Here is a 19,166-nt window from a genome sequence, read left to right as displayed (position 1 = left end):
TGAATGAAAGGGCATGGCACACTGCAGAACTGCAGATCACAGGATGGAAAGGAAGGCCCAGACTAGTGCAAGGAGGGAGGGAGCTTCCCAGGTGCCCATCCTTTGGTTTAGTTAAATGAACCTCATCTCACTGTACCTGAAGGCCTGGGTGTTCCTTGACTCCCTACTTTAGGAAGCTTCAAATTGGTCTAACAGCTCCTAAGTGACTCTCAGGGCCCCTGGGGTAGAAAAGGAGCTTTTCCCCAGAGCCCCAGCGTCTGTCGGGAGTGGGAGGGGGGTGCTGCTGGAGTCTCCAGGAGTCGGGCTGTAACACTGGCTCTGGCCCACGTGCACACGTGTGTGTCCACACAGGTGTACCCAACCATCAGGGCCTGGGGACGTAGCCCACTTCTGCCCCACTGGTCCAACAGGGTCCTCACCCCATGAAAGGAGGTTGCCTGAGGACCAGGACGCTACTACCCCAAAAGTCAGGCGCCCAATTAGGGTGGAATCGGAGCCGCTTGGAAAAGGACCCAGAGAACTTCTGGAGGAGGGTCCGAACTCATCTGTGCCTGGGGTGAAACGCCCCTAGGCGGGCGGCGCTCGGGACACCTTGTGCCCCTTATGTGTGGGGTGTGGGCGTCCTAGGGGAGGCTCCCAGGGGACCCCAGCCCTCGGAGGGTCTGCTGGAAGCGCGGGAAGCCCCCGGCCGGGGACCAAAGCTGAAAGGCAGTGGTGAGCTCCTACTCGGGGGCGGTCCCACCCCCTCGGGGTGGCCGGCAGGCCCCGCCCCAGCGCCACCCCCAACCCGCGTTGGCGCCCGCGCCGCCGGCCCCGCTCGTCCGACCAGTCTGGCCGCGCTGGGCTCGGATTTCAAAGCCGCGGTGCCTGGCGGCGAATGGGCCTGCGCCCGCCCGGCGGTTCCCACAGCCCCTCCCGCCGCGACCCTCCCCCCCGTTCCCCTCGCCGTGCCCACGTGACGCCCGCGCCGCGGCGGCTCCGGTTACCGCTGCCTCAGTCCCCGCGCCGAGGCTGCGCCGCCAGCCGCCCGCGCCGCGCCCCCCGCGCCGCCGCCAGCCCCGCCGCGACATGGCCTGCGCCGCCCCGCGGCGGCCCGCGACCCCGGAGCGCGGCGCGGCCGGCCGCTAAGAGCGGCCCCGAGGCGGCAGGCCCGGCGGGCCCTGGAGCAAGCGCCCGCCGCGGCCCCGCTCCCCCGGCCGGCTCCCCGCGCCCCGCCTGCGCCCCGCCGCCGCCCGGCCCGAGCATGGAGACGGCGGAGAAGGAGTGCGGCGCCCTGGGCGGGCTCTTCCAGGCCATTGTCAACGACATGAAGGTAACGGGGCGCGCGAGTGCGGGTTCCCTTGGGGGCGCGTGGGGCGGGCAGCCGTGCCCCGCTGGGTCTGTGCGCCGCAGGGTCTGTTTGTCCTTGTGTGAGCGTGGCCGAACTGCGTCTGCTGCGCGCCAGGGTCCCCCGGCGCCTGTCTGGGGGTGTGGGTGCTCGTGTGTCGGGGTGTCCGTGTGGCCCCCGGGGCCGATGCTCGAGGTCGCTCGGATCGCAGCGCCCCCGTGGGTTAGCGAGCGGAGCCTGTGCACACCCGGGCTCCCTGCGCCCTAGACCTTTACACCATGAATGGTGTTTGGCTCCTGGGGCGACGCTGTGGACCTTTACCAGGTCCGGGGTCCGCCCCCTACCACCGCCACGGCCCCCTTATACTCCTAAGGCTGGCCTTGGAGCCCAGACGATGCTGTCACCACCAAAGCAGGGGAAAATAATTAAGCAGAGAACCGTTAACTCCTTCCCCACCGGCCTTGGCCACTGCGCTGAACCCTGTGACTGCCACCCCCGACCGGCCCCTCACAACAAGCCCCAAGAAGCTCTAGGAGTCCGGGTCTCCGGGCTGAGTGTCCTTGCATCCCAAGGCCTCCGTCCTTACCTTGAGAGGAGGAGCGGAGAAGGTTGGGCTTGGTAGAGCAACCCCAAGGGAGGGCCTTCCCTACCCTACTTCCACCCCAGGCCTCAGCTTCAGCCCCTCCCCGTGACTGCCCAAGGTCAATCTGGAGCACCCATTCCTGGCCCACCACTGACTCACCAGGTGGGGAAACTGAGGCCTGGGATTGGCTCAAGGTCATTTAGGAGACTGTTAGACAGTCGCTGACCTCACCCCTCTTTGTTGATCTAGGAGACCAGGGGCTTCCTTCCCCAAAGATGCCAGGGTTTGGCAGGGCTGGCTCAGGTTGAGGCAAAGAGGAAGTCCAGCTCCAGTGACAGGATGGGGTCAGGAACCTGCATTCCTACCCTCCTCTTTTGGGGTGAGGAAAGAGAAAGGAAGAGAACTGGGTTCCTCACGGGAACTCCGAGGGTACCCACCTTTCCAGCTTGTCACACTTCCAAGTGCACACACAATCCCACAGTGACATCATAGGCCCAGGAGGAAACACCATTCACCAAGGTGCAACCTGCCCCACAGTACTCAGGCAGGCCCTTCAGGGGGTCGCAGATTACAGGCATGCCAGGGGATCCTGGTGCTGCCAGGGAGCAGCCCCAGGGGCAGCTGCCAGATACCAGAACAGGCCTGAAGCCCCCTGGCCTGGGACTACAGGTAAGCAGTATGTAGGTGCCCCCCACTCTGATATGGGATTCTTCCCCTAAGACCTTCATCCCTTGCAAATCTGCCTCTGGGCCCTTCTGCTAGCCCAGAGAAGTGCTGGCCTCTCTCTGGCCTCAGCAGCTCCTCCTGCCCTGTGGACATCACAGCCCGGGCAGCCCAGACCACCCTCCCCCAGCCACTCCCAGAGCCAGCACCCTCCTCCTCCTGGCAGCCTCTCCAAAAACACTGCAGAGAGCAGCAGCTTTTCTCAGAGAAGAGGGGTAGGACTGCCTCCCTCCCTCTCCAGTGTATTTGCAAGGAACTTTGGGATGATAGAAGCAAACAGCCCAGATTATAGCAAGAGATTCAGGCAGGATTTTCTGACATGTGGAGGCAAAATGGGAGAGGTTTCACCTGGGATGGTGCCAAGTACAGATATTCCTCTACCTGTGACACATGCATATGTTCTGGCCAGGGACAGAGCAGGGGACTGGGCCACCTGGAGGCCCATCACCTGGCTTTAGGGGACAGTTTCTGGCTCTTCCACAGAGGGTGGCCATGTCAAGAGATAGAGCTTGCCCCGTGAGGCTTCTCCACAGTGTGTCCACAGGCCCCACAGCAGCCCACCCTGGCCCTTCTGAAGGCCCAGACCCTGGCTTGAGAGTTGGAGGGAAGGGCTGAACTATACCTGAAGCCTGAATAGTGGAGGAAGGTACCCATTCAGGGATGGGGAGGGAGCTTTCCCTGTTTGCTGTGCCTCACTGAACTCAGCTCAGATGCCCACTGGGTGCCAGGCTGCCCACTGAAGCCCGGGGGAGGGGGGGGACTTGCCCAAAATGACAGGACTTGGCTCAGCACCTGGGCTCTGCCTCAGTCCCCACCTGCCCAGGCAGCACCTTCAGCAGAGTGAATGGGTCCTCCACCCAGCACTGACCCATCCAGAAAACATGGTCATAAATTTTGCCTACCCTCTCAAGAGCAGTGAGTGTCACCCAGACACAGAGACCCTTGCTGGGCTCCTGGCAGGGAGGCAGGGATCCCTTGTTCCTGTTAGCCAGACAGCATTAACTGAACCTTTCCTAGGTGCTGGCACAGTGCTAAGTGCTTTCCAGGCAGTGCCTCAAGTCTACACTGACCCCGTGAAGGAGGTATAGTTCCCCTCCTGATCTTACAGGTGAGACTGATGCTCAGAGAGGGGTCACCTGGGAAGCCCTCTCTGTGATTATAGCCCAGGTCAGTCACCTGTACAGCCAGTTAGAACCATGACCACCACCCAGAGTGTCTGAGGGCCAGGGGCCTCAGGAGCTTCCTCATTGGTCTTACCCCCTTCTACTTGGACACCTCTGGTGGCAAGCACGTCCCCTCCCCCCTGCAGAGTAGCCCAAGCCCACTGTGCTGGGGGCAGAGCTGGGTGTTTGTCCCATCCCTATAGTCCCTGCCATCTCCCCACCCTGATGCCCAGATACTCATCGCCCAGCAGCCTGTGCCCTGACTGCGGTGACCCTTCAGACAGGATCAGATCCTGCCTCTGCCACTCGGCAGCCTTGGGCAAGTCTAACCTTAATCTCTCCAAGCCTCCTCATCTCCAGAATGGGGGTGATAAGTATTCATTTCACAGGGCTGTTGGAAGGATTCGATGTGATCACACAGTGACAGGGCTCAGCACACCGCAAGCTCTTGATCACCAGTAGCAGTCACTGTCACTAGTGAGAACAAGCCAGGGTCTTAGAGCCTGAGAGCCAAGGTGCGGGCCCAGGGGAAGACTGAGGACACTCTCCTGGGACACTGACTGCTCCAGCCCCTCAGATCCTCATCTTTGGGGTCCTTCATGAATTACCAGTTAGGGGTGGAGTCGTCGGTCCATCTGCTGAGGAGGAACTGGGCCTGGCCTCCCCACGCCCCATCCTGTCCCCTCTGCACACAAGAGCGAGTCTGTGACGATGTGAGATGGAGTAAGTCTGGCTGGGCCAAGCTGTCAAGATGGGCCTCAGCCCTGTAGGGAGCATGGACTTTTCTCTGCCCAATTTCCCTTAGTCCCTTGCTCTCTCAAACTGCCCAGAGGCTGCTGCGGGGCCTGAGAAGGTTTCCTATGGACCAGGACCTCTGTGTTGTGTCATCTTTCCTCCTTGGAGGTCTCGTTTGGGGCTGGAGGGGTTGAGGTGGTAGGAGGGTGCCACCTTTCAGAAGACCCCTGGGGGCGCCAAGGTGAAGGTCAGCTCCTCGGGCCTGCCAGGGATGACCTCCCTGGCCCCTTTCCCCTGAGCTGTGCCCACATGGAGACAGCCCACCCACAGCCTCCCCCTCCAGTTCCAGCCTGTGTGAACTTCTCAAATATTTGCTTTCCCTGGGCACTGGTTGGGCTGGTCTGGGAGGGAAGGGAGTTTTGGGAGCTCCCAGAAGCTGCCCTGTCTCCTTTCCACCCCTGCAGGCTGTCCTCAGCTGAAGAGGCCATCTCAAAGCTGCCCCTGAGGTTCCAGCCCAGTGGGCCTCCCTCTGAGACATGGGGGGCAGGAGTCTCCCCCTTTCTTTTTTCCTTGGGTTTAGCCCAGCACCCCATCCCACATGGAAGGGAAGATTGGAAACCTCTTGGGTCTGGGGCTTTGCTGGCCCAGGGCTCCCCTTTAAGGGTTGAGGCCTCCACAGGGCCCTTGGGCCAAGGCTGAGGTTTCTCCAGACCCAGCAGCCATGGGAAGGCACATTAGCCGGAAAAGCCCCTTGATTAGACTGGACAACTCAGTCGCCAGGAGCCCGGCCTCCCTACTGGGAAACCCCCTCCCAACTCAGAGCTTTGGGCCAGGCTGGGATAAAGGCAACACTGTGTCCCCAGGAGGGGAGGGGAGCCAGGGGTGGAGAAAGGTGGCTCTGTTGGCTGCACAAGGCCCCATTCAGCCCAGGGCCTGGCTGTCCCGGGCAGACTGTCCAGGCCCTGCAGCAGTCACACCCTCCCCAGGCCTGGGAGCCACTGCTGCTGGCCATGGATGGATGGATGGATGGATGGATGGATGGCCTGACAGCAGCTTCCAGGGCACAGAGTGGGGGCCCTCGGAGGCCCCAGTTTAGACCTGGAGTGCCTCTGCCCCCATGCCGTGTGGGGCATCTTGGGCCGTGTCTGGGGGAACATGGTGTCCCTCATGTGACTCAGCCCAAACCCCCTGCCAGAGCCCTGGGAAGCCCCCAGGACACAGGACCTGCCACTTACTGTTTTCATCTCCCTTGAGGGAGGATGTGACTATAGACAGGAGGCCGAACTTCCTGAATATCAGGGAGGAGAGATGAGCAAAGGCATCTGTTCCCAGGGCCAGGATTTCCTCCTTGGATCTGTCCTTGGGCCTCTGTCCCCCCCAGAGGGCCCTGGAGCCTCCCTCACCCTGGGAACAGGGCCACTCTCAGAAACTGCCCAGTCTTAACAGAGGCATGTGGGGAGCCCAGCCCAGTGGAGCCCTGCAGCCCCTTGGAGTCTCACTTCCTCTCCCATCTCCTCGGCAGAGCTCCTACCCCATCTGGGAGGACTTCAACTCCAAGGCCACGAAGCTGCATTCCCAGCTGAGGTGAGGCTGCTGAGGGTGCCCCAGCTGGGCAGGGGACGAGGGAGGTGAGGACACCTCACCACAGACCATCCCACTGTCCATCTCCCCAGGACCACTGTGCTGGCTGCTGTGGCCTTCTTGGACGCCTTCCAGAAAGTGGCCGATATGGCCACCAACACCCGAGGTGGGGAGGGGGAACGGCTGGAGGCTGGGGAGGCCCCAGGTTAGGCTTGGAGGCGGGAAGTATGAGCCAGGGAGAGGACACTGGGCTCAGAGTTGGAATCTTGAAATTGGCTCACTAATGGACTGGGCTGGTTGTTGAGAGAGTGAGCCTCTTGTCACTAGAGGCATGCAAGCAGGAGTGGGTGAACAGTGACAGGGATCTTATAGGGGGTTTACATTCTTGCTATGGGGTGCTCTTTTAACCCCTCAGCCACAGTTGTTCACCCTTCTGTACAGTGAGTCTGAGTATGCTTCTCACCCACTTCATCTGCCCTTCTGAGAGCACCCAGGGGCAGGTGAGCCTTCCCTATTGGCCCTGGCATCCCCTTTGCTCTCTGGTCTGAGTAGCAGGGACCTCGGGCCTCTGTTCCTTCAGGTGATGAGAACCAAGGCCATGGGTGCGTGCTAGCACTATCACGCCTGCCTCTGGGCATACCTGGAGGGGGTTCCTGGTAGCGGGGAAGGGATTTGGGCTGGCTCTTTGGCCGGTCTTTGGTTCTGGCCTCTCCCCGCTGAGTGAAGGGCTCCTGATCTGACCACCAAAGCACCCGCAACTGCAGGAGGCTGGCACGGCCAGCGTGGTCCTGCACAGTGGAGGGCTCTATAACTGTTGGGGAATGACCAAATTCCCTTTTGGGGCTGGCAGGATTGCGGGATGCCGGACCGAGCACCGGCTGGGGCCGGCCTTTGCAGGCCAGCACGCCCCCTACTGGCCGAGGCCGGGAGTGCAGAGGCCCCAGCGGGGGGGCCCCTTCCCATGCCAAGCACTTGCCTTGCCAGGGGCCACAAGGGACATCGGCTCAGCACTCACGCGCATGTGCATGCGCCACCGCAGCATCGAGACCAAGCTGCGGCAGTTCACCAAGTGAGTGGGCACCGCGGGCGGGCAGGGTTGTCGCAGGGAGGCACCCTTCCTGGCCCTCACCTGCATACCCATGTCCACAGCGCCCTGCTGGAGAGCCTCATTAACCCGCTGCAGGAGCGCATCGAGGACTGGAAGAAGTCAGTCAACCAGTTGGACAAGGACCATGCGAAAGGTGAGGCTAGGGCTTGGCCTGGGTTCCCACTCCAGCACCCCGGAGACCCTGGCATAGCTCTCCTCTCTCATCACCTGCACAGAGTACAAACGAGCCCGGCACGAGATCAAGAAGAAGTCCTCAGACACGCTGAAGCTGCAGAAGAAAGCGCGCAAAGGTAGAGCCCAGAGCTGCCCTTCCAGGCACAGCCCCACGGGGCCCCACTCCATCCACCCCACCGCCCTCTGGGACACTCTAGGGCATCATCCTGGCCAGAGGGGCTCTATCCTGGGCACAGGACCCTCCAACCTGTTGGGTGGGACAGAAGGAGCCTCCCTATACCCCAGACCTGGCCCCAGACCTCCCCTCACAGGAGGTGGCAGGAGGCTCCACAGGCTCAGGTGCCCCATCCCCACCCCAGGAGTGGCTCTGTCCATCCGGCTTTCACACATTCTTTCTCTGTCTCTCCTCTTTTCCTCCCACATCCTTCCTGTAGAGCTACTTGGTAAGTCAAATGTCCGTCTCTGCAGCTGCTCCTCCCGTCCTTGTCGCGTTTGTCTGTCTCCCCCAGCTCAGGGCCATTGGAAGGAGCTTCTCCAAGCCAAGAAGGAGCAAGAGAGGCGGTCAGCCTAGTGAGGGAGGGGCCTGGGGCACAGTTCCCCAGGCCTGGGGGCCCCGTGGCCTCTGGCCAGGGATGAGCCCGGGGCCACTGTGGGGTCAGTCTGCCAGGTCAAGAGGGGTTGAACCAGCCTGGGTTGGGGGCACAGGCCTTGGCTGCCCTGCCCCTGCCACCCAGAGCTCCTGTGTGTTACCCCCCCACTTCCTGTCCCTCCACTCGCTCCTCTACACCCTCTTCTCACCTCTCTCTGTCTCTCGCTGCTTCTTGGTGTTGCTGTTGCTGTCCTTGTGCATTGCTGCCTGAGCTGAATGGGGACCCACATGGAGACAACGCCACCCCTGCTCCCAGGGTCCAGCCCCAGCTCTCCTGACCAGGGCCCGGACACTGAGCCCCATGCTCTACTTTGCCCTGTTTCCACCCCACCTCCCTGTATTCTAGGAGGCGACAGGGTGCCATCCCAGGGGCAGTGAGAGTGTCCTGGGGTGCGGAGGTCTTCTCTGGGCTCCCCTAAGCACAGCTGTTCCAAGCCTAGGACTCTGCCCACCCCAGATCCTGGGTGGTTTTGTAGCTTTGGTGTCTTTCCTGTGTATGTGTCTGTCCTCTTTGCCTGCTCTGGGGACCAGCCCCTCTACAAGCCCTGGAGTCCTGACTGCCCTGCCCAGTGCCCTGGCCCCCATGGCAGTACCCAGCCCCACAGCCAGGAACACCACCACAGGGCCTGACCCACGATTGCAGCGAGCCGGTCCAGGGTCCCCAGCGCGGCCTCTCCTCCCAACCCCTCCAGGGAAAGGAGACCTGCAGCCCCAGCTGGACAGCGCCCTGCAGGATGTCAACGACATGTATCTGCTGCTGGAGGAGACGGAGAAGCAGGCGGTGCGCCGGGCGCTGATCGAGGAGCGCAGCCGCTTCTGCACCTTCATCACCTTCCTGCAGCCTGTGGTGGTGGGTCCCTTGGGGACAGAGTGGCATTCAAAGCATCCCCATTTGGACTAGTTGAGCATCCCTTCGCGGTGCTACCGTGACCACATCTCAAGAGTCAGAATTTGGGAACTGCTGGGCATGAGTTCTTTTTAGTGACTTGGTCCCAGCAGGCTGGGCCAGGCCCAGGGTTGACCCCTTGACCTTGGAGAAAGGCCACTCTCAGTGATCCCCAGCTGGGTGCATTCAGTGCTGACTGCTCCCACCCAAAGACCTGTCTCAGCTCCACTGATGTAGTCTGGACAGACGGTCATGCCAGCCCCTAGTTGTGCAGGCCCAGCCTCCAGCAGCCCCAGCAGCACTGGCTATGGGGAAGGGGTGAGAGGAGAGGCCAAGTGAGGCCTGTTCCTCCGGGGTGGGCAGGCAGGGGCAGGGCCCGCAGCTCTGACTTGCTGCTTCCTCAGAACGGTGAGCTGACCATGCTGGGAGAGATCACCCACCTGCAGGGCATCATCGACGACCTGGTGGTGCTCACTGCAGAGCCCCACAAGCTGCCTCCCGCCAGTGAGCAGGTAATGCCAGCCCTGGGGATGGACAGGAGGGGATGGCCTGCCCCTTGGTTGGGGACAGTAGAGGAGAAAAGGGGACAGCATTTGGGGGAGACAGCTGCTGAGGACAAAGGACTAGACATATCCTGACCCACTGTGGGGCATCCAGGGGCACCTGCCCAGTGAAGGGTAATGTGTCCCAAATCCCAACAGGGGCCTCAGACTGAGAGCAGATGGACAGAGTCCCAGATTCATGGGTCTTGGCCCTGAGCCTGCCCACCTCACCCCACTACCACGCTCCCCCTGTATCAGGGTCAATCACGCGGGACAGCCTTATGGCTCTTACTAGGCACGTATGTGTGCCCAGCACTCTGCTGAGCATTTTCCACAGGTCACCTCATTGAATCACCCCAGTGGCCCTCTAAGGCAGGAATGATTGGCTGCATTTCACAGGGAAAAACAGAGGCTCAGAGAGGCCTAGAACTTACCCAAGGGGCACAGCAGAGCCAGGAGTTGAACCCCATGGTGTCCTTCATGGTCACGAGCACCTGCTTCTCCCATTTCCCCAGCCTAGCCTGGGCTGGGCTCAGAATTGACTCCGTGTGTGAACTGAGAGAGTGGCCCCTGAGAAGCAGGCGGAATCTCCCCAGGCATCTCCCGGAGCCCTCTGGCAGCCCTGCTCCCTGCCCCTAAGTAATGAGCTTTTAATAGGAAAAGGCTGGGAGGTGAGGGGAGGCCTACAAACTCCTGGGGGTCTGCTGCTGGGGCCTGGTTCTCAATTGGGAAGAGAGTGGGAGGGCCCTGGGCCTGCCAGCCCTCTGGGGGACCCCAGGAAAAGATAGGCTCTGCAGGGCAGAGCTGCCTCCAGTGACCTCCATTCATATCCCTGTCCAGGTGATCAAAGACCTGAAGGGCTCAGACTACAGCTGGTCCTACCAGACCCCACCCTCGTCACCCAGCAGCTCCAGCTCCCGGAAGTCCAGTATGTGCAGGTCAGTGGAGGACTGGAGGGGGAGGCACAGGGATATCCTGAGTTTTTGTGGGGAAGCTCCCACAAAAACTGCATCAAGAGTTGCTTCAGGGCCCCACAATTCACGCAGTTTCTGCATCATCGAGGAATTTGCAAGCATAGGGGAAAAATCCACCCTCAGCACAAGACTGCTGCTAGGCTGGCATATATTAGCAGGAGGGATTTGTGCAGGAGCAACTTTGTTTATGGAGCAACAACCATGTGCCAGGTGCCATGCTCAGTGCTTCATGCATTTTTTTTTTTAAATATATCTATTGATTTCACAGAGAGGAAAGGAGAGGGATAGACAGATAGAAATATCAATGATGAGAGAGTCATTGATCGGCTGCCTCCTGCAGGCCCCCGAGCCCGCAACCCGGGCATGTGCCCTGACTGGGAATCGAACCCCAATCACCTGAATCCTGGGTTGACGCTCAACCGCTGAGCCACAGCCAGCCTGGCAACTTCATGCATTTTCTTCACTGAGTCTTAACACCACTGTATTGGGTACAGGGTTGTCTCTGTTTCTTAGAAGAGGGAACTGAGATCCAAGACACACAATCCCAGCATTTAGCCATTGGGTTCTGCCAGGCCCAGCACAGTCTAGGGGAATCGTAAGAACCTAAGATTAGGGAGAGGCGTGAAAGCTTCTGGGAGCATGTGCTGAAGCCACATGCTTACAGACATTCCAGCTGGCTGGTTCCTGAGAGCTGGTGCCTGCGCAGCTGCCACAGGCCCAACCAGGCAGCCTCAGGGCCAGGGGTACTTCCTGAGCTGGCACCAGGGCAGGATTTGGAGAAGATACTTAAGGATCAAGGCTCCTTGGGTGGGAAGGCAGTGAACACAGAGCAAGTTACTCGTAGGGGAGTCCCCTCTGTGCCTGGCACCCCTTCCCAGCACCACCTCTGGCTGGATACCCAGAGCATGGAGGTAAGCCGGGCACAACAGCTACTCCTGCAAGGAGAGGAGGGCCCAGTCTCCTGGACCCCAGGTGGTAGTTTGACAGGAGGGAGTGGTGATTGCAGGGGACACCCATGACCAGGATGGGGCTGGGGGACTTCAGGGTCACACTCAGGCAGCCTTCATCACCCAAGAGTGAAATGGTGGCACAGAGGATGTGAGCTACAGGGCTGGACACCCTCAAGGGGGTGGAGGGGATGAGGCAGTGGTGGGTCCAGGACCCACGCAGACCATCACCACACACTAGACATTCAATTAGGATTTGATGGCTGACGTCAGACTTTCAGAAGACAGTCTAGAAATAATCAGACTTGTGTCTGGTTCTAGCGTAACCAGAAACTGACACCTGGTGACTCAGTTTCCTTATTGTTAACCTAAGGTCTACTATTCTAATGGTAGAATGGGAGGCAGCAAGACTGCCTTGCCCTGGAGTGCCCTGACAGCGGCTCCCAGGGCACTGGCGTGCTCCAGGAGCAGGGGCTATCCCCTGCCCAGGCTCAACCCTGTCCCCCGGTCCAAGAACCCAGCTCCTCTGTGGCACCTGGTTTTCAGGACCTTGTAGTCTAACATTGTCTTTTCCTTCCTTTGCCCCTCACCTGTCTCCCCCACCCTCGTCTGTCACCTTCCCTTCCACACACACCCCTGTGTCTCCCTGTCTGGCTGCTGTCCCCATTCACTCCCCCAGTGCCCCCAGCAGCAGTGGCAGTGCCAAGGGTGGCGGAGCCCCGTGGCCTGGGGGTGCCCAAACATACTCACCCAGTTCCACCTGTCGCTACCGTAGCCTGGCACAGCCGGCCACCGCCACCACCCGCCTCTCCAGCATCTCGTCCCACGACTCTGGCTTCATCTCCCAGGATGCCACCTACTCCAAGCCTCCCTCGCCCATGCCTTCAGACATCACCAGCCAGGTGAGGGGGTATCTGCAGGACCATCGGGATGGGGTGCAGTGGCCTCATGCCAGCCTCAGGCTGTTTGTGTGTGGGGCCACCTATAGCTGTTGACACTGGCCTACAGGTCCCCAGGGCGACCACATTGGGAATCAAGCTGAGTTCACTGCCTCAAGGCTAAGGAGAGATAGGGAAGGTCTTGGAGCAGCCACACTGCCACAGCAGTGTCAACAGGAGACTTTTGTGGCCCCACTTCCTTCCTGTGTCTCAATTCCTTGCCTACTCCCTTCTTCTGGCCATAGGAGCTGCAAGTGGGCAGTGGGCCACATGCCCAGGGCATCTGCAGGGGAACGGGAGTGACCATTATGACTGGGCTTCCATTTGGGCGCAGCATTCACATTCTGCTCTCTTGCCCAAGGATGTCCCCATGGCACTGACACTCTCCTAGTGCAAGCTCCATTATCATCTTAAAGGCCTCCCTTTCTCCCCCTGCCCCCCCATTCACCTCCAGCCATGGAGTCTCCTTCACAGCAAAACTTCTCAAAAAGAGTTATCTACACTGCCCATCTCTACCGCATTTACCATTCACTCCCAACCTTAGAGAGAAAAGTATCAATTTTTTTTGTATATTATTGATTTTAGAGAGTGGAGGGAGAGACAGAAACATCAATTTGTCGTTCCACTTACACATTCAGTGGTTGCTTCTTGTATGTGCCCTGACCAGGGATCAAACCCACAGCGTTGGTGTACCCGGAGGATGCTTCAGCCTACCGATGTTTTTTATGGCTAGTCTTTAGCGGATTAAAGAAGGTCCTTTCTATTCCTAGTTTAAGTAGTCGTTGGTTTGGTTTGGTTTTTTTCATGACTAAGTGTTGAATTTTTCCATTGAGTTTTCTACATACTTTTTTTTTTACTCGTCACCTGAGCACATGCTTAGAGAGAAGAAGGGGGAGAGAAACATTGATCGGTTGCCTTCTGTGCCCTCCCCACCTCGGAAGGGAACTGCAACCTAGGCATGCGTCCTGACGGGGAATCGAACCAGCGACCTTTCAGTGCACAGGATGACACTCGATCACCTGAGCCTCTCCGGCCGGGCTCCACATACTTTTTTCCATCGATTTTTAAAATTTATTCCTTTCCTCTGAATCCTCACTCTCTGGTGCTTTTTCCTTTCCTTTGGTGGTCTTTGTTCATCATAAAATGTAAAAAAAATTCAGGGGTATAACTCAAGGATGATTTGGAGAATTTGACAGGATTTGGGCTGGGGGGTGCTACTGATCGATCCCCTTTCCAGTTGCCTGACCTGATTTGGGTCATCCAGAGTGAGCCCCCCTCCGCGCCGCTTGCCTAATCTCCAGACCACTCTAGTGAAGCCAGCATCTGCTCTGGGGAGCCTCGGGTCCTGTTTCTGCCCTTGCTTTTTTTTTTTCTTAATTTTCGTTGTTTTGTATTGGGGGGCCTCCCAGACAGACTTCTACTCCCACCATTCTCCTGAAACAGTTCTCAAGGTCTCCACGATGCCCCTCTGCCCTCATCTGCTGGCCCCCAGCGGCCACAGCATAGCTGACCCTCCTTTGCACGTCAGGTTCTTCCACCGATCTCTGCGATGTCACCTACTGTGGTTCCCTCCCCTTTACCAGCAGCTCCTTGTCACTCTCCTGTGCTGGACCTTCCTCTTTCTAACTGAATTGGCCTGGCTGAGGGCCTTGAACCCTTTCTCTAACTACCTCGCTTCCAGGTGACCTCACTCTGTCTTACGGCTGCTGACTCCAACCCTGACTTCTCCCCAAACCCCAGACTTGTAAATACAGCTACCTACGTCACATCCATGTGTCAATACCTAATAGGCAGCTCAGCTTAACAGGAGTCGGGGGAACCCTGGACCTCACACCTCCCCCAGGCCTGCTCTTCTCAGAAAACAGTGACACTGTCAACACAGCTGCTCAAGCCAGACACTCTCTGCCATCCTTTGTATCTCTCTTTCCCTTGCCCACCACATCCAGGCCATCAGCTGCAAGCCCTGTCATTCATTCTCAAAATGTGTGGTTCTTGGGCTGGGCTATAGGGTAGGTCAGAGCTGGTGGTGTGCACTCTGGATGCTGTGTTCTGCTGCAGACGCTCTCGGCCATGGCCCTGGTTGGGGGGGCGCGGGGTGGGTGCTGTTATCAGACCTTCCGCTGCATGCCGACCTTGTGACCAGGTCTGTTCTCTCCTCTCCCCCCGGCCTCCCTGCCCTGTCCACCTGCCCGCCTGCCTCTGCATGGCAGAAGTCCTCCAGCTCTGCATCCTCTGAGGCCTCGGAAACCTGCCAGTCCGTTAGCGAGTGCAGCTCCCCCACCTCGGTCAGTGCTCCCCACCCGCAGCTGGACTCAGGGAGGGCCCAGGTCCACCCAGAGGTGGTTCACACAGCCTGATCCCCGAAAAAAAAGCCCCCTGGGCACCACTGCAGCCACTCCCCACACACTCATGTCTTTCCCTTCTGGGATCTGCTATCCTGCCCCTACGCCTGGCGGGACGGAGGGGTCCAAGCACCCTCCATACTTTGTCCTTGACCATGATTGTGAGCCTGAGGCCCCACATGGACCAGAAACCCTGACCTTCAACTACAGCGAGGGGCCCCTCGGTCCTGGACAGCAAGGCAGAAGGTCCCCTGACCCACCTGCCATACCCTGCAGGACTGGGCCAAGGCCGGCCCCCACGAGCAGCCCTCCACCCTCCAGCGGAGGAAGGACAGAGTGGAGCTCCTCCGAGAGACAGAGCCAGGCACAGCCAGCGGGGGCACCCTGGGCCCCAGTGGAGAGGAAGCTCCACGACCCCGCATGTCCCCTGCCACAATTGCAGCTAAGGTAGGCGGCAGCTCCCTTGGCATCCCAGCCAGGGCCCCACCTTCACTCCCAGGTCAGTGCCAGGAGGCCGGGCGCTTGGTCTCAGTGCCCGCTCTGCCCCTGGTGGGAGCTCCCTGGAGTGCAGGCTGAGGGGGGAAGCTGGGGAGCAAGGCTTCAGCCTGCAGTCTTACCATCCCAGCACGGTGAGGAGGTGTCCCCAGCAGCCAGTGATCTGGCCATGGTGCTGACACGCGGCCTGAGCCTGGAGCACCAGAAGAGCAGCCGGGACTCGCTGCAGTACTCTAGCGGCTACAGCACACAGACCACCACGCCCTCCTGCTCAGAGGACACTATCCCCTCCCAAGGTAGGCCCCGGGGCTGGGGCGGGTTCCTGGGCCGGCAGTCCCCTGGCCCTGGCCCACTGCATCCCATGCCCCCAGGCTCCGACTACGACTGCTATTCGGTGAATGGGGATGCTGACGGCGAGGGCCCACCCGAGTTCGACAAGTCATCCACCATCCCTCGCAACAGCAACATCGCCCAGAACTACCGCCGCCTAATCCAGACCAAGCGCCCAGCCTCCACTGCCGGGCTGCCCACCGCTGGGCTGGCCACCGGCTCGGGCGCACCCCCTGGCGTGGCCACCATCCGCAGAACACCCTCCACCAAGCCCACCGTGCGCCGCGCCCTCTCCAGCGCTGGCCCCATCCCCATCCGGCCGCCCATCGTCCCCGTGAAGACACCCACGGTGCCCGACTCCCCCAGCTACGTGGGGCCCACGCGGGCAGGCAGTGAGGAATGCGTCTTCTACAGCGACGAGGCCGCCTCGCCCCTGGCGCCGGACCTGGTGAAGGCCTCCCCGAAGAGGCTGAGCCTGCCCAACACAGCCTGGGCCAGCCCGGGCCCCGAGCCTGCCAGCTACCCTGGGCCGGGGGCTCAAGACGAGGAGCAGCAGCAGCTGGCCGCCAACCGGCACAGCCTGGTGGAGAAGCTCGGCGAGCTGGTGGCGGGCGCCCACGCCCTGGGCGAGGGCCAGTTCCCCTTCCCCACCGCCCTGTCGGCCGCCCCCACCAAGGAGACACCCACCCCGCCCCCAGCAGCCACCAGCGACCCCCCAGCCGAAGACATGCTGGTGGCCATCCGGCGCGGGGTGCGGCTCCGCAGGACCGTCACCAACGACAGGTCAGCGCCCCGCATCTTGTGATGGCACCGCCCTTCTACCCTCTGGCCAAGCGCGAGGCAGGTGGCCTGGCTGTTGAGCAGCCATCGCTCAGAGCAAAGGCACAGCCAGGAGAGAGCAGAGCCAGGCAAGCTTTTTTTTTTTTTTTTTTTTTTTAAGTCCTATGAGGCAAAGCCACTTTATGGAAAGAGACACCCAGCCTGGAGTTCGACATTTAAACGGAAAGTGACTCCTTTAACAGACCTCGCCTCGATGGAGCCTGCAGGCCTTGAACTGGATTAGGAGCCTGTTTTATACTCTCCTTTCCTCCTCTGTCCCTCCTCTTCCTCCCTGCAGGCCCTGCCTGTCCCATATCTCAGCGAGCCCTGCACCACTCCCCTGCCCACGGTGGAGGGGCCGGCCAGCCCCCTGGCCTGAGCGGGCAGTGCCCCAGCCTGGCTAACCCGGCAGGGCGGGCTTCTCCCCAGGGTCGGGGTGCCTCAGGCCTTTCCAGACTGAGCCCTTCTCCTTCCCCCCCCTTCTCCGCCTCTCCCATGCTCCTCTCCATCAGGGAGGCAGGGCGGCTGTGGGGGGCCCAGGTGCCCAGTCAGCTAAGGTAGCGGATTTGACTGAAGAGTGTGCCGAGCGGATGGTGGTCATGGGGGCAGGTGAATTTGGGAGGCTGGCCCACCATGGGGGAAGGGCCTAGGGCCCAAGTCAAGTCTCGGGGGAAAAACACAGGGAGCCTGCCTGGAGGAGGCTGGGGATCCTGAGGCAGCTTCCCGTGTCCTGGCTTCTCATTTCCTAGGAGGTATGGCTGGGATTGGGGGTTAGTTGGGGCAGTAGGGAAGGGGTCAGAGGCCTTGGGGTCATAGGCCCAGCCCCCAAGGACCTACTTTCAGATGTCCAGTCCTCGTTTGGGCATGTCAAGACTAATTCAGATGGCATTTTGCTCACAGTTTTGGCCACCCTTGGGTGTGGGGCTGGAACAACAGAGGGAATGTGGGAGTTGATTTTATGACTGGACAAGGGCTGTGTGTGGGGACAGGGTAGGCGATACAGGGTGTGTCTGAGAGTGCCTGAGGGACAGGGGGCCCCACAGTGGTTTTGTGGGCCCATGGCAGGAGGAGGGTTGATTGGTTCCCCAAAAGCCAGGGGACAGCAGTTCTCTCCAGCCTCTGGAGCCAAATTAAGGGCTACCAACCTGTCAGGGGGTGGGGTGTCCTCTGGCCAGGCCTAGCTGAGGGCAAGTCCAGGAAGATTGGTTTTCATTCTCTGTTCTCAGAGGAGACGCCATCCCAGGATGCACCCCCACCCCAAAGCTCTGGCAGTGAGGGGTGGGGTGGGCTGGGGGTGTGCCCTTTCCTCCATGCACCAAGTTGTGCCAACTCTAAGCAGATAAAAGGTGCGCCTCCAGAGAGGAGGGCTTCCTGAGGTCCCACAGGCCAGGAGAGAGCTGGGCTCAAAGGGTGGCAGGGCCACAGGGCAGGGGCCTCCTGGGGTCAGAACAGGCTTTACCTCGTCTGGACAGGATGGGGTTGATTGGAGTCTCCCAGCTGGAGGTCTTGGTAGTTCTTGTGCCGGAGCTGGGATCCAGGTGGGGCTGGGGGACCAAGTGTGCCCCTGAGTGGATGGAGCCCCCGGCTCCCCCAGGGTGATGAAGAACGGTACCTGTAAGTCGCTAGGTCTGAGAACAACCATGCTGAGTGCTCCGGCCAACCCCAGAGCCCAGGTTTGGGCACCTGGAGGGGGCCTGGGCAAAGGAGGGCCTGAAGGAGCTGGAGAGCTGGTGGCCAGTTTGGGCAGCCCTGGGGTGGGGTCTACACCCCCCGTTCCCCCCGGGCTGTGTCAGGCTTCGCCCAGGAGTAGGATGCAGGATGTGTGACGTGAGCAGGGTACGGAGCAGTGGGGTTGTGGCTGGGTCCTTGGGTCCCAGCCTCCTAGGGAGGGGGTGGCTTTGGAGGTTCAGGGAGGGTGTGCCCCCCACCTTGCTCGTCCCCCTTCCCCTCCCAGCCACCCCGGGGCTGTACATAACTCATCCCCTTGACCACCTCTCATCCATTTAGTGACCATCCCCGGGAGCCGAGCCAAGCATCCCGCATCAGACTTGGGTTGGGGGACTTCTTTACAATTGTTTTATTTTCCATTTTGTACAGACATTCTTTTCAAAGTCTTTTGACTGAAGTAACTTTTCTGGTGCTGTTGTTAACTTGTTCCTTCTTTTAATTTATTTCCCCACCCCAGGGCTCCCCTCCTGGTTCCCATCACCCTTTTTCTTCCCTTCACCCCACCACATCCCCCCATCCCATCTGAACCATTTTGTTTCTTTTCTGTCGGTTTTTGGATAAATTATCCTCTCCGCTCCTCCCCCTCCAGCCCACCCTGCCCTTGATTTAAATAGTCACTGCTACAAGTAACAAATGCACTGTGAAGATCCCAGTATTAATAAAGTTGTACTCTAATTAACACCCCTGCCTCCGCCTGGCTTCCTGCCCCGCTGCTCGCCTGCCTGCAGCACCCCGCACCCGGCCCTTTCCTACCTGGATCCCAGCCTTGGGGTTGGGCGCCTTGGGGCCCAGGGCTCCATGTAGCAGGGGCAGGAGTGTCCGGGTCTTGTGCCAGGACCTACGCCTTCAGCTCCATCCCTGCCGGGGGCTATCTTGGGGTAGCCAGATGGAGGGAGGGAGGGAGACCAGGAGGCCCCGGGGGGGTGGGCCCCCTAGGGCAGGGATGCCCACCATTCCTGCCCCCTGGCCAGGCTCTGTCCATTCCAAGTCAGAACCCTCAGGCCCAGGCCCAGGGCCCGCCAGCCAACCGGTCCCTTCTCCCTCACACTGCACGGGGTGGGCTGGAGGGGGTGGCACGGGACTCCCAGCCCCTCCAGGTTCACACTTGCAGATACAAAGCAA

General features: G+C 60.2%; 1 protein-coding gene across 1 annotated transcript; it reads left to right on the top strand.

Moving 5' to 3' along the window:
* The first annotated feature begins 1,199 nt into the window (after positions 1–1,199).
* Positions 1,200–18,725, top strand: MTSS2 (MTSS I-BAR domain containing 2). Its single transcript, XM_016196340.2, has 14 exons — positions 1,200–1,312; positions 6,054–6,115; positions 6,205–6,278; positions 7,097–7,181; positions 7,262–7,353; positions 7,436–7,510; positions 8,736–8,893; positions 9,334–9,441; positions 10,312–10,409; positions 12,072–12,294; positions 14,541–14,615; positions 14,949–15,119; positions 15,298–15,463; positions 15,539–18,725. Exons 1-14 carry the CDS (start codon positions 1,244–1,246, stop codon positions 16,300–16,302), a joined length of 2,220 nt encoding a protein of 739 aa, XP_016051826.2. The 5' UTR covers positions 1,200–1,243; the 3' UTR covers positions 16,303–18,725.
* The last annotated feature ends 441 nt before the right edge of the window (positions 18,726–19,166 follow it).

Source organism: Miniopterus natalensis, chromosome 18 (assembly GCF_054644295.1).
Source record: "Miniopterus natalensis isolate mMinNat1 chromosome 18, mMinNat1.hap1, whole genome shotgun sequence".
NCBI lineage: Eukaryota > Metazoa > Chordata > Mammalia > Chiroptera > Miniopteridae > Miniopterus > Miniopterus natalensis.
The sequence above is the reverse complement of the archived record's forward strand: the minus strand, read 5'-3'. Positions and strand labels throughout refer to the sequence as shown.